The sequence below is a fragment of the Eucyclogobius newberryi genome, unplaced genomic scaffold (assembly GCF_026437365.1).
Source record: "Eucyclogobius newberryi isolate DKJ021-1_F unplaced genomic scaffold, fEucNew1.0.hap1 SCAF_14, whole genome shotgun sequence".
NCBI classification, from domain to species: domain Eukaryota; kingdom Metazoa; phylum Chordata; class Actinopteri; order Gobiiformes; family Gobiidae; genus Eucyclogobius; species Eucyclogobius newberryi.
Genome location: NW_027315768.1, coordinates 15,397,197 through 15,413,009, shown reverse-complemented (window position 1 = coordinate 15,413,009; position 15,813 = coordinate 15,397,197). Strand labels below are relative to the sequence as shown.

General features: G+C 39.5%; 1 protein-coding gene across 1 annotated transcript; it reads right to left on the bottom strand.

The window, feature by feature from the left end:
• Positions 1-3,290: 3,290 nt before the first annotated feature.
• Positions 3,291-15,397, bottom strand: hat1 (histone acetyltransferase 1). Its single transcript, XM_072444444.1, has 11 exons — positions 15,297-15,397; positions 14,613-14,684; positions 13,528-13,603; positions 12,769-12,889; positions 7,490-7,666; positions 6,735-6,856; positions 6,045-6,149; positions 5,561-5,667; positions 5,283-5,434; positions 5,082-5,198; positions 3,291-3,760 (listed from the first exon to the last, which is right to left on the bottom strand). Exons 1-11 carry the CDS (start codon positions 15,301-15,303, stop codon positions 3,590-3,592), a joined length of 1,227 nt encoding a protein of 408 aa, XP_072300545.1. The 5' UTR covers positions 15,304-15,397; the 3' UTR covers positions 3,291-3,589.
• Between the last annotated feature and the right edge of the window lie 416 nt (positions 15,398-15,813).

Here is a 15,813-nt window from a genome sequence, read left to right as displayed (position 1 = left end):
TTAAAAACATTTTAAATTAACAACTGAGGTTTTTTTCCATTGGGGAGTCTCATAATGGTGAGAAAATTGAAACCAAATGTCACAGCAGGCCCAAGGCCAATTAATATGCACCGAGCAGTAGGTCTAGGCTGTTTGTATCTTATCATTCAATTTCAAAGCACATTGCTAGACAAATACATACTGTTTAAGTTGGTATAGGAGCAGTTTCTGAGTTCATCTAACTCAAAGGTAAGGTAAAGTAAGGCCCTATAGGCCGTGGTAAAGTTTGGGTTCACACTTGTCTTGCTGTGGTCCTGGCTTCAGTCATTGTGTGTTCTTGTTCTTGTTCTAGTCCAGGTTTAGTTTTAATCTAAATGTTTGTTACGTGGTGTGTGTGTGTGTGTGTGTGCAAGTGTTGACAAACCCTCAAATATGAATACTGAAACACCAATAGATTAGAATTTTTGCTGAAAATGTTTTGGGGCTAATATAGTCTATTAGTTTACAGTGGGGTCCCTTGGGAGGCTCAATGGCACTGCAGGGAGGCCCCCATGCTGTCCACATAACAAAAAGAAAAGATCATTTAGTATGATTGTTTGAATGTACTACTGTACCCTAAAGGGGTCTTAAGCTAACAGGAATTGTTATTTGTATTTCAAAGTCAAAATTTAAAAGAGGACAGATTTTTCTTATCTGAACTAAATTCTACAAATGTAGTATATCCAATCAATTAAATCTAATTTAGTGCACAAATGTAATCCATTTTAGCCAACATTGGCCTGTTACTTGCTATTGTAGATAACAATATAGAGAGCCTTGCATGGGGCCTTTACAACTGAAACTAACACTGCAATAATGACTTTGTTGTTCAGAGCCTACACAGTCATTCATCAGGATGCAGCAGAAGTCACGTTCACAGTGGAACCACCATGCACCGCGCGCACTGGACTCTGGGGAGCGCGCGCTAAAACCATCAACTGCAAACTTCATCACATCCTTCACTTGAGCCAATTATCACATCAGCGGCGAGATCTGCGACTTGTCCGCCGCAATCTCTGCTTTCTGACGCACAATTAAAAGATGTCAAACTTGGGTCTCTTTACACTGTTTTGGTTCTGGTTGTCAGCGCATCAAACAGTATCTTAAGAGGACTCGTTTAGCAGAGAAAGGCGCAGGGTTTGGTTCAGTGAGGCTGAGGAGGACGATACTGGCCCCGGGGTCTGCGCGCGGGCACAAAGGCGGCACATGATAAAGGCGCAGGAGGGGCAAGTGCGCACACACTTGACTGGCGCGCTCTCCCATGGGAACGCGCGGGTTTAAGACGCTGGGACGGCTCCGGTCAAGTATCAGGTTCAGGCGGCCCTTTTCAGCGGCCTGGGCCTCTGTCCAAAAGCCTGACAGCCCGCCGCAGCCCGGAGATGCACAGGCGCCATAAGGTAACACAGTAGCGCAAATGCCAACAAGTGAAACCAAATCTCAGGGTCCAGCCCACGTGTGAAGAGCGGCCTTTTGTGTGTGATTAAACACGCCTCAACAGGACAGGATGTGGATAACATTTGACTCTGTTCCTATGGTCCGTACAGGGGCCCGTGGTTTCTTCGGATCGATAAGGGCCTTGGGCTGAGAGTGGAACTTACAAAATATAGCTTTCTTTATTTGAATAGCCTATAGGCTTAAATAGTGATTCAGCCACCGGTCCACGTGACTCAAACATGCCAGTGAAAAGTACAAATACAAGATAAGAGCGAATATGTGGACTTAGTGTGTATATATATATATATATATATATATATATACACACACTTGGAGTACACCTACACCAGCTCCCTAATCACAGGCTCATGCTTTTCAGCATATATATATATATATATATATATATATATATATATATATATATATATATATATATATATATATATATATATATATATATATATATATATATATGATCAATTCCCCCTCTCCCCAGTTTTTTCAAGCTACCCATGGAGGATTTTTAAAAACAATTTTATATATAGGCCCTAGTCATTCATTAATGAATAAATCCATCTATAAGGGCAATGTGGTAGATACAAGTAGCATTTTTAGCGGAGCAGTTCAGAATATACTACATAGAATAAAACAGCTACTGCAATGTGACTCTCACTAGAAAAGCTTTTCACTTTCTTTAAAGTACATTTTTCAGTTTCTTCTTAAAATTGAGTCCATGTGTTTTGTCCTTTGTGGGTGGTCACAAATCGGATACAGATCAGATTTTTGCATGGAGACCCCAGTGTGAACAGTCAAATCTGAATTCGTTTACACTGAGTGACAGCATAATTCACTGATCAGGAGGAATTATAGAGTTTTAGAATATAATTCAAAATATTCAGTAAACCCCAAATAGATGATTGACCGGTCTGAAAAATCAGACAAGAGTAACATTTAAGGGACATGAGGATTTTTGCTCTAATTCATAGCTAAAATATGAAGAGTCTGCAGGTGCATTGGGACTTCAAACCAGATTAATAGAAACTCTGGCAAGAATAATGAATCTACTGTTATCGTACATGTGTCTCAAAATAACATGATATTTAGCAGCATTCTGACAGTTGATAGGCTGCTCTACAGGGAACAGTGATTCTATAGGAAAACTATGATCACATCATCTTTTCTTGCTCATGAGTGACTTTATCTAAATTTTGTAGTTAGATTTAATCTAGCAGAATATATATAAAAGTAAAGCTGAGGCTGTGTAATGTAATGCCAAATATGCATTCACTGCAGAAAACTACAGTGAGATGAGGCCCCTTGTGGCCACAAGTGGATTCAATCAATCTAAATTATGTGAAGAGTTGTAAGGTTTTGTCTTGTTTCAAGTAGAGGAAAAAAAAAAATGAAAATTGACCTGGCAGCCTTCATTTAGTGACAATGTGCTAAAGTATCACACTTTATGATGGATATTCTGCACAAGCAGGGCAATACTGGGGTACAAAGGTTTTCAATTGGAAACTAGAATACTCATTAGTGCAACACTCAACATCAGCAGCAATCAGAAGTTGCATTAGCCATAAGAGGGGCAAAATTACACCTCACCAATACAGTACATACTGGGAAATCAGGTCAGCAGTGCACTGAATTACAGAACACTCAGTTTTATACTGGAAATGGACACACACACACACACACACACGCATGCGCACGCGCACACGCACACGCACACGCACACGATTGCCTAAGAAAAACCTGTTTGTTTCTCAAATTCAAGAATCAATACTGAATGTAACAGAATCAACGTTCTTGTCTCTCAAATACTTGAAATCACCACCACATTCGCAATATACAAAACCAATTTATTTTCAGAAGAGCTTTGAAACATACACTTTTGTCCATATTAGTGGCAAAGCTGTAAATGACTGATGAAACGGAGCATACCATCACACGATGCGTTTACGGTCATGGGTCATTCAGAAAAGTGACCTTTAAACAACTAATGTCAATAGACACAAAATGGCTCGACCCACGACTGATACTCGGGGCAGGATGCTAAAATCTGCCACTCTTTGGTGACTACTAGATCTTTACAACTGGAACAGATTCTGGAGTCTGTGGCTCTGAGAGGAAAGTCTGTTCAGGCTTGTGCTGCCAGTCTCTCGATGATCCTGCGATAGTCTCCAACCACCTCCTGGTAGCTCTTCTCCAGCTCCTCATGCTGCACCTGAGTGTCCATCTGCCCCATGTGCGACACCAGCTCCTCTGGCCGCAAACACTTCTTCATCTTCTCCAGCTCCCTTTGATTCTTCTGCAGACAGACCACAAAACGCACAGGATTACACTTGATTTATTTAATGTATATATTAACCTTTCTATAACCAGGTAAGAAAACCATTGAGATTGAAACCTCAATTTACCTTTATTCAAAGCTAAATTCTTTGTCTTCAAATTACAGTACATTGGTATATTGATTGGAATAAAATTACAGTATATTCTTTATGTTCAAATGAAGCTATTGAACTTGAAAAGCTTTAACTGTTTCTCTTGAAAAAGGTATTCTGAAAGAAGTCACTATTTGTGGAATATTTTCATGCTCAAGTTTCTCTTATTTTTGCTAACATTCCATGAGAGTAACGCTACAGTCAGCAACATTCTAAGGTTTCATCGTCATGGGAACCTTGGATCTGTCTAAAGAAACTGGATGAAGACAACATGTCCAGACCAATCAGCAGCCTGAATAAGCCTGCAGACAGTCACAAGGGAGCTGTGCCTCAGAAGGCAGAACTGAAGGAGAACGGCATAATCCCCCTCAGATTCACAGAGCAGTGGCCTCCACTACTCCACTAACTACATGCTAAATCTCCTCGGGGAAGGAAAAATGGTCCGCATCTGGCCACCAGATCCTTCTGCCAGTCTCTCTACTTCCCTCCTCACCGCACTGACAGAGAATTCTCTAATGGCTGCTATGCAAAGTTTTGTGAGCGGCTCACACTGAAAATGTCAGAAGCAAACAGGAAGCGGGGAATTATGGGAGTGCGGGGATCAAGGCGGCATTTTCAATTGTCAAGTGTGGCGAGACAAAATCAGAACCAATGTTTGATATTCCGCTCACCCAGCCTGCTATACTAAACTCTGCTGCTGGGGCACAGCTACACAACTCGAAATAGAGGCAGCTTTTTCACAAAGTGCTTCAAACACTTTCTTGAAAATCATTTCACCCAAAGAAATGCAAATGTTAACTAATGACATGTGTCTGAATAGAGGAAAGCTCCTGCGGGAGCACAACTGCAGACGCCTGGTGCGCTCCATTGTGGCTCCAACAATGAGCTCCAACATTAGTAATCTATCAATTTTCATGAGACTGAGGATCAATTCTGCTGCCATTTTCAATAGTATCATGATAAACAGTAACAAAGAGAGCAGAAGAAGATTTGTATGTATCGTATGCTGCACACAGCACACAGCCATAAACAGGCTACACTTAGAAAACAAAAGTAGAAAAATTAAGCCCGCTGGGCTATAGCTTAGAAGCAACAGAGACTATTGTATGCTATTCGCTGGCAAATACTCTCCAGCTTCATTACAAATTTACTTCCGATGACTCAAAAGTGAAGAGAATGGTTTCTCACCCTGTAAGGTCCAAAGAGCCTCTTCTTCACCTCCAGGCGATAATCCCGAGCCTGATCCTCATTACTCATGTCTGTGGTTCTCAAACGCAGAATCTCATACACTCGCCTGGCATGTTTCTACATAAATGAACAACAAGAGTAGAAGGATATAAAGTACAAACTGGTTATGGGTATAAAAAGTGCTGCAGTAACTCCCAGTACCTTGTTGATCTTCAGCTTGTCCCGAGCCTCTTTGACCATGTCTTCTGAAAAGCCAAGCTGCAGTTTGTCTGAAGCAAATGATGCTAAACTCTGGCAAAGTTTGGCCAACACATAGTCTCTCAGCTTCACGTAGTTCTCAGATGGGTCCTCAGCTGCAGGTCAAGATAAAAACGTCCATAAACTAGTGTAAATGTAAGCCTGCACAGTATCCACGACAACATGATGTGTGATCTAACGTATAGTTGTGTGTCCATGTTTGAGTTTCTGAATAGACTGACCTGTGATGTCTTGCACCTTGAGAAGGCTGCAGTAAAACTTGTGCACTGCCTCGAGAAGCTGGGCTCCATGTCCCTCTCCTTGATATGGAGGCAGGATCAGCATTTGGCTGGTTAATCAACAGACGCACATGCAAATTTAGAACAAGAGGAACAAATGGGTTTGTTCCCTCAAGACACAACTGTGACAACATTTGTGTCGTCTGATCTGCATTTTTAGTTGAACAAAACTCTTTTGATTGAAAGCACAAAATAAAACAATGTTATGCTGATCCATCAAGACAACACATCAAATCCAATGCTTATCTATAAAGTTGTTTTCAGATACAAATCACCCTGGTTTCGTAATGAAACATAATCCGTTTGAATAGTTGGCTATATAAGCCAGTAATTTGGGCTCTTTGGATATGAAGATAAAGAAATATATAATTTTCCACTCCTTTCTCGTACAAAAGAATGGGAAGGCACATGCTGCCCCGGCAATTACCTTACACGTGGTCTCGTTTTGTCTGGGTACACGTAGTAATTATAAACTGTCATGTAGCCAACAGTGGCATAGAGAGTCTCCCCATCTTTATTGTACTTTTCAAATCTGCAGATAAAACACAAAGGCAAACAGGTCAATTACAGGCACACTCCCATGCAGTGTCCATTTTAGCAGTGTTCCCCTGCCCGGCCCGCACCCCCCTACACAAGCATGTTAGAGCAGCCAGGCCCGATTGGTACACCTGCTACAACCTGAATACATTATGCACTTAATTGGAGTACTGCAACTTCTAGAGGAAGAGAAGGGGCTGGAGGAGGGACTGAGCTCCTCCAAATCACTTCAGTCCATTTTGCCCATTGTCACTTTTAATAGGTGCCAGGGTAAAGAAAACACTGGCAGAGGCTCTTTTTACTGTTAAGACATTGTTCAGTGTTTCAAAAGACAACAGTATTCAATTCAGCTCTTGGCCCTGATTTTTTTGAAAAGGGCTTTTTGGCACAAAGGAAGCTCTTGCCTGATCAACAATTCTCCAACAGTGGAAATATAATCAAACTGGCCGGGTAATTGGTCACAAGCGCCTCAAAGGGGGGCTTTGTTTTTCAATGACACAATAAAGGCTTTAGGGTGGAGGTGGTTACAGGGGAGTGCGAGTGTGTGGGGGGGCTGATGTCAATTAAGGAAGGCACTCACACAAGAAAGAAGTCCCAATGATCGTCGTCGGCATCGATGAAGCTGGCCGTCTCTATGAACCACATGAGGAAGGCCTGCAGGCGCTTGTGGTACTCATGGAATCCTGGACAGGCGATGTCAGCCTGCAGGAAAACAAGCGGGTTCAAATACAAACTTAAAACATATAACTGGCCTTGGACTGCAACAGGCCCAGTCTGTGTCAACACGTTATTGAAATGTATGGCAAAAAGACCAACAATATGAGATGAGATAAGGTTTTGCCCGGATGAAGTTAAAGTGAACAATTATTACTAAATTTGTTCATTTCGATAAACAAGTAGCGGCGATTAATCAGATGACAATGAATTTGTTACAACCATGCTTTTTCAAGAGTAGAAGTCAAAGCTATATTTTAAACTACCGTATACATAACACGGTCGCCCTGACAGCGCTCGCCTTAATTAGCAGTAAAAACAAACAGAAATTGTATTGAAATTGACATGCGCTCATTGCACGTAACTGTTGAAAAATGGAACTGAGATGAAACCGAGACAATTATTTCCAAGAAGTTTACACATTTTTTATTATCTTTATTATACAAAAGGTATTTTTTATTTCATTATTTTAATGAACATACCTACTGACTGCTAAAACATATATTTCACTTCATTCTATTACATACTGTGGGTCAGTGGATGGAGATACAATCAAAGCTCTATTGTGTGCGTGCTACGGAGCTGGATGGCGTCGTTGCGTGTCATGGCTGCAGTACAAACCTTGTAAATCTGGTATGTGAGCTCACCGGCCTCCTCGTTGTGGACTGTGTACGTGTGGAGAAGTGTGCCAAACGGCTTAAAGTTAGCGTCTTTGTCCAACAGTGAGATGAAGTCGTCAACATTGCAGGTGAAACCAGCAGGAATAATCTCTCTGATCTTCCCCTCGATGTCATCAGCCTGGAAAACACAATCATGACATGGATCACAAAATGTTGCTGCTGCATATGTTGGATTACATCTTTAAAAATGCATTTATGGAATTTTACCACTTTAAGCAAGTTTTAAATGACTGAAAAAAGTCTAATTAATTCCCTTCAGTGACTTTAGTAGATTAATATGGAAAATGTAGTAGACGAGCAGTAGTAGCAGCAAATAAGTATTACCGGGGGGTTGGTGTAGAATTTAATATGCCACTTCAAAAACGAATTAAAAAAATACTCTCCATTTCTGTGTGTCTTGGAATACTTCCTTCAAACTCTGCCATCCAAAACAGCAACATTTAATGGCAAAAACAAAAAAGCTCAACTGAAAGTCTATATGGTTTTGTGCCAAAAGAAAGAAAGCCATTAGGCAATTAAAACTGTCAGCTGAGCAGAGCAGACCCCCTCCCCCTTTTGCTGAAAGACCACTTAAATCAGTACATTTACTACTTATGCTAAACCATGAATATGTGATGAAGTTGCCACAATAAAGGGATTTTGGCTCCTCACTGGGAAATAAAGTCGTATGAATTGATCTCAACTTAACAAACCTGGGGCATCCATAATAGAGGGCCCTCCTCTAATCCTGCCAAGTGAACCCAATCAAATGAATTTGCCCCTTTTTGGTTTTCAAAGAGTCCGGGAGACAAAGAGGCCCTACCCTTGGACTTTTTACTCAGTGCAACGTGTGGTTAGTTCAGCTGTAATGTTTGCATTGTATCCATTTCCACAAGGATTGACATGAGAACACTTGGCTAAGCAGCCCTTTCACACCATTTACATGTGTGATGGGCATTATGTCGGCACAGAGACCCTTGCTGCTCAGCATTGAAAACTGGGAAATGAAGAAGGTCTGAGCAAAATGCACTACAAAAGGCTAATACAACATACTGCTAATTCCCCCCTTTCAGGCATCAGCTAATATCTAACTCCAAGTAATGCACCTGCAGCTGAATGCCTCTTAAGCATTGTAATTGTCCAGCCACATTTCTAAGGAACAAGGACCATACTTAAAGGCCATGGACAAACAAGTTCTTTTGTTCCCAGCACTCTCCTACATACTAGACGCTAAATTGCGCAGCTTTCCAGAATAGATGCCGCAGTTTGGCATCAATATAACTCAACAATGAACCTTTAGGACATTTTGTTAATGTCTTTGATTTTGAACAGTGTGCACAAAGGGAGTACAAACTATCTCATTTGTGGCTTTGGTATCATTTTGTTTTTAATCTTGACCAAAGGTGGATTGTATTAACCATACTAGAAACAACAGAATAGCTCTTTTCTTTACAAGCCTTTGAAACTATTAATATTGAACATGAAAATAAGAAAACTGATGGCAGGTCATAAATAATATGCAGCAGACATCAGTAGGGGACAGCAGGTCAGCCTGTAAATCAGCATTTGAGCAGTCTGGTAGCACTGATTTGGCCTGATTTAAAGGGGAGAAGGTGAGCTCTGATGAGCAGCTGCATAACCCTGTTTGTGTGTGTCTGTCGGCAGCTGCACGACTGTCAGTCCACTCTCAGACAAGCTCTTCAGAGAAGCCTGATCTCTACTGCTCCTGCCTCTCCACGACTGCACCAGCTGCACTCAGCGCTCTAACAAGGTGAACACTCAGGGGTCAACATGCACCACTAAGTAGTGCACCACACACTGAAAGCCATACTTTATTTCACCAATTGAAAATCAGCAAAAGTAAGAAGTATGCTCCTTCCTTTACAACTTCAAATGAGAGTAAAGAGGTTGTTATTCAACTTTCTCCCCAAATCTAAAAGTGAAGTGATGCTTACCCTTGTCAAATGAGCCATTAACGTTGTATGGGGTTATTTTAACGATACCTGTATTGGCCAAAATATGACTTTCCATTCAGTTTTTAGTGTCTAACACTGTACCTGCTTTTAAAAGTTCTAAAGTGACATTGTCCAGTCCGGGGGCCTCACAGCCTCCACTCAGTGCAGCTGTCCAAGTGCTGAATCATCTGATCATATCCCACTTCCGTGTTTATTGGTACTACTCCGGCAACCAACCATCTTTACTGGCTGAAATTATCCCTTGTTGTACAGATGCTAATTCATATTAATAAAAAGAAAAACATGCATTAGATATGTTAAATATATTGTTTGCTTCAGGTTTTTGTTTTTTAAAGTAGAATGGTTCAGCTGCCTTTACAGACACTCTGCATCAAAGGACTTGATTGCAGAGGACTGTTTGCAACAATATACTCCTAGAAATACATACGAGATGTCCAACCAGGTCATATTACTCCTCCTGCTGATTCAATCACAGAAACCTCAAAAAAAAATAATCAATGCTTGATGTTTAGTCAAACAAAACAGGAGATTTCTTACTGGAATAATGTTGCCACCCTGCGAGTTGCTCAGAGTTACTCCAGTTAGTGCAGAAACATTATGGTCCCTACTGGCAGTCAATCTATTTAAAAAAAAAAAGGTTTAATCACAAAGCCATTCCACTCCAAGGAAAAAGGCCCTTTGAAAAGTTACAGCCTGAATCAGTCCTAATGCATCTAGTGTTACTCACCATCCAAAATGATTAGATTACTATTCAGACAGATTAGTAGTTACATACACTGTCCATGCTCATTCATTACACACATCTTCTGTTGGACTAAGGTCGCAAGAATAATAGCAAAACTCAAATTTGAACAGTCAGTTTGGCAAATTACAAACGCAGCAATTATTGAAGAAACAATTTTTTCTGCAAGCCACTAAATATCCTGTCTTAAAAGCTTGTGGTATAGACAAATATGAAATGCATGTGGTACTTTAAGAGTTCATATTTCAGTCTCTCAATTGGCAACGCTCCTGAACATGTTTAAAATGTGCACTTTGAATTCTGTTCAAACGTAAATTGCAATAGAAGCAGATGATGTCAGTAAGATTTAAAATGATGGTAATAACTTCCAGCCAGAAGCGGGTTGAGTGGCCAAAACCTTTGCTAATAACATGAATCAAGTAAAAGTACAAGGTAGTGGTTCAAGAAATTAGTGATTTATAATTTTAAATGAATAATGGGAAGGAAACAATTTTAAATAATGTACAAAAATCTGGTATTTTCAAAGCAAATGAGAACAAAAACATAAATTACATTTAAATAATTTCATATCAACTTAAAGCTTTTGCCACTTAACTTACTCACAGTACTGTTACTTCAAACTAAATAATACTCAAGTTGTGTCCAAATACTAATGTAAGTATTTTTTTTTCAAAAGGTTTAGCCATGCTTAAAGCCATGTACAAATAAAGGCTTCTCAATGATTCCCATTGAATCATTGAGAAAGCTTTGCCTGCTTTTCCTTTATTAGACAGGGAAATGAGAGCGGGAAGGACATTCAGAGCAGGAATCGAACTAAAGACCAGAGCAGCACCTTTTCCTGCTTTTCCATCTTACAGGCCTCATCTTCTCGTTTTGTAACTAAAGAATCACCTGACACTTCCAAACAAGTGCTCCGCAGTGCTTACATTTCCTTTTTATTCGTTTTTTATTTAAAAAAAAAAACATGTTTGAGCAAAATGCATTTGTATTTGGAAAATTCATTCAGTCTTTTTAAAATTTAAATTTCACTTATCTCCCAATAAGACAGTGTCATTTACCATATCAGCTATAATAATAATTGAGAGGACAAGGCAATAAAAACAGCACCACCACAATATAGACCCGTGCTATGGAAAAGACACTTTGATGACATTTTGCAAAATGTAAAAATAGGACAAACCCAAGAACTAACTAATCAACTCAAAAACATGGACAAAACAAGGAACATCAAGTTAACACGAGGAGGAGAAGGAGGAGAAGGAGGGCAAGATACCATTTCTGGAAACATTAAAACAGGAAAAAGAGGACAGGATCAGAGAAAAAAACACATGCACTCAGACAATGTCATTATCTCACATGGACAATACAGAAGGGGAAAAAACAAGTACAAAACAACCCTAACACACAAAAACAATAAAGAAAATGGCAAAAACAGAAAGGGACTGAGCACAGGGACATAGCAACATTACATACATACAGGGGTCATAGAACAGAAACAAAGAGCACTAGGGAAACGCAACATAAATGAAATAATAATACATCACCTCAAACTAAGACAACTACTAGTACAACTCAAGGACAGAATCCAACCAGAGGAAAAGTACTAGGCTCTCTATGAGATCCCATGCAAAACGTGACAAAAAACATATCTGGGATGAACCCTCAACAAAGAAAACAGGAAAACCAAGAAGAATGCAAAAAAGAAAAAGGGAATCTGCAATACCTGTAAAACTGTAATGGTTAAGTTTGTGTACATACTAGTAAGCCTATTTTAATCCTTGTTTTTCTTTAACGCATGCTCTTTTTTATTTTATATATGTTGCTTTATTATTGTTCATCGTTTTATGTTGCACCGAATCATCAAAGCAAGTTCCTATGTTTGTAGTTCTGTTCATTGACAACCTTTTCTGATTCTGACCTGACCAGAGCAAAAGAGAAAGACGTAAAAAAAGTAGGAACATAGGAACACAAATGGACAAAGATGGATACGAGAAGCTATTTAAATCAGGAAACGAGGCGCACGGACCATCAATCGAGACAAAGGAGCGTTTACTTTGGTACACACTTGGGGCTCAGTTCTCCAGAGACCACCACGCAATGGTCAGTCTGATAGATCTGTCATACTGACCACACCTGGGAATAACCTCTGATAAAAGACACATCACCACATCTGACTGAAGGCGGAAGTCCTGCTGCCGAAACCTGTTAGGTAAATGAGCTTTCGCTTGTATACCAGTCTTATTGTAAAGTGAAATTTAATATGCAATTCATAAAAAAGGGATGAGTGTACTTTTCGGGCTATAGAGCGCTCCTGAATAGAAGCAGCTCCAATTAAATTTACAAAGAAAATGGCGCACAGCGAATTGAAGCTTAAAATATAAAGCGCATGATGTGTCCCCTGGACATTGACCGGTCCACTCATGTCTTCTACAGTGTCTCAAACTCTTGCGTCAGTAAAAACCTATAAATTAGATTGTAATTTTATCTACTTTAAACCGGGTTCAAAGTAGATACAAAACTTACCTCCACACAATCGAACTTCTCTGTGACTTTAGATGAATATTTCACTTTGAAGAGGGTACTCAGGTTACCAGCAGTATAATAGAGTTGGATTTTAAGCCCTTTGTATCCAAAAGCAACCTCACTGCAAGAAAATTAAATGTTACAATTAATTACATCACTCAAATTGGAAAACAATGAGATTGTTTTGTTTGAGTGGAGCTTGGGTTAAACGCACAGCAGAAAGTGATTCTTCTTTATTTCAGATATTACTTACACAGCTAGAACAAACTGATGTTTACAGTGATTCTGGGCACTTGTTTGACTGTGTTGTATTGTTTCCTTCACCACTACATCACTTGCAGCTTATGACAAATAGATTTAATCATTATGCAACAGTGTGATTGAGTTTCACTAGCAATTATGCTTGCTGAAATAATTAATGCCCCAATTACTAAGTTCTGTTTGAGCTGATTGAAGTGGGGGCAAAAATAACCAATCCTAGTTTTGAATCATTTGAAACAGCAATTTAGAACGTAATCACAAGCTACACAGCCTACAGTCACAGGTGTCACCCGCCTCAAAGCAGGGCTGAAACAGAAACTAACATTCATATGAATCCAACACTTTCATCTAGTGAATGAAGCAACTCAGTATAATTATTTATTTACACCAGAAGGCCTGACTTCAGACTTCAGACTATTTTTCAGGAACACCCTTTTTCTTGGTTATTTCTTTAAATAAAAATGACAAACAAAAGGTGAACAGATTGAATAGACTCACTCATCTCCAAACGTCTGGTGGCTGTACTCAGGATGGAATGTTGTGCCATCGTCTTCAATATCTTCAGGAAATCGGACTGAGACAAAAAAAGTCAATATATTTGCATCATTGTCATCCCAAAGAATATGTAATATTTACTATGTTGACATTAATGCTAAAGCCAGGGTAAGTTACGACTTATTATATATATATTTTTTTTCAATAGTCCAGTTTTATTTTAAAGTTATTATCTGCCAAAGACCAGGGACTATATAATGTTATAATACACTTAAGTCACTTTATCCGTCATCTATCTGCCACTTATTCTGTCCATATGCTGCACTGTACAAATAACTACGGTCATAGTAATTTACTGTACAAAGCTCTAAACTGCACATTGTGTAAGATGCAACATTATTTTTCTTATTTTTTTATTCTATGCTCCGAGTCGGTGACACGTTTTGCTTCTCAACCCTAATTGCCATTTTATGAAGGGGCAAACTACAATGGAAAGTCATGGTCAATGTTAAAATACTCAAGTTCTCCAAAATTAACGCTACAAGCTGACGACTCAACTGGCCAGGTCCATATTGTATTACTGATACATAAGAGTCAACTATAGCATTTCAAGTTATTCGTGACTTGCAGCAGGAATACATTGTGGTTGTTGGCCCTACATGGTGGCTAAAAATGCATTAGGCAAAGTAGAACTTATTCTTCTTCGGTGTTTCATGGCGGTTGGTATCCAAGTGTTACATAAACGCCAGACTTTATTCTTTAGACTTTATTCCAGAGCTGACGCTTCACAAAGTAGAACTTCAGATGGGGTGAGCCTTTAAATTCACACTCCATCACATCGTTTGTTTTACAATCCCCAAAGTTCAGTATTTGGGCATCTACTCGAATCATGCCATGCTTCCCTAAGGGCTAATGTTGTCCAGCAGAGTTCTGATACCCAGATGTCTAACCCCAAGAATTATCCTGCGGTTATTAAACTGTGTTTGAACACTGAAAGTACGGTACCCCATTTTGGCGGAAATAAAGGTTATTTTATGTTATATAGGAAACTAAGTGCCATAGACGGTCAAAGTCAGGCATTGACGTACCCAATTTTAAGCATACTGCTTCATTTGTGTCACACTTGAATTCAGCCAATTTCTTCTCCATTTCATTAATTCCTGCAAAAAGCAAACAAGTTTAGAGATGTTAACTGCACAGTTCTAACACAAATTAGTGTTGATAGTATTCAAGCCATATATAATATAATATAATATATGTAATGGAGGCATAATGTAAACACACCATGTATGATTACAGGTATGTGAAGAGGACCGTTTAACCACTTGCTTTTCCTTTAGCTCTCAGCAACATACAATGTATTTATGTACTGCACACAGGGCTCCTAGAATGGGAACTCACATAACTACTTGGCTACCTAGATTTTATTTCTTAGACTTGTGATAAGGGAAATAATGTTAAGAATTGGACACAAGTTATCAAAACCATCAGTGCCGATCATAGAACTCAACACAGGTTAGCGGAATGACCACAATAACTGCAGCTGCATGACACCGAGCGCTTCAGACGCAAACACTATGTTTCCCACGATGAGCTGACAGCGGGCCACTGGTGCTGTTGTTAGCATCATTGTTAGCTTCCTCGCTCTGACTGCATGGTGATCCGGCTACATATGCTTCCACCTGCACGGGACGGTTTGTGCCGTAAGACCCCTCAGAAAACGAGGATCTGTATGAACGAGGGATGGATTAAAAGCACGTTTAGCTACTTACCCGCCATCCCGCCAGTTCGGTGTGCGTGTAGAGTAGCGTTATCCCGAAAGACGCGCGGAAAACATCAACTTCCGGGTTGACGTAGTTCCGTTAAAACAGGAAGTGTTGCCCTTTTCTCATATTTTAAGATTACATAAGTAAAAGATAATATAAAATAGCACATGGTGATTTATTTACAAATTTAAAAAAGATTAAGTTGCAAAGAAAATGTGTAACAAAGATTGTTCATAGGAAATTAGCAAATGTCCCAACATCCCCTGTCCTTAGATCCTTAGATGAGTAAGTCTTTAAGTACAATGCAAAATATATATTCTGAGGCTATCCCTATCAAATTGTAATTTAATTACGTTCACTTGTGCCTCCATTCCGGGATTAAGAATCGTTTGTTTCAGTTTAGCCTTCATTTGAAGGGACAACATACAGAAACATTAATGTTCTGCACCAAATTATAGCTAGATAGCTAGTTCTGCAGTCCCTGGTTTACAGGGAAAAGTTATACAATGCAAAAACACCAATC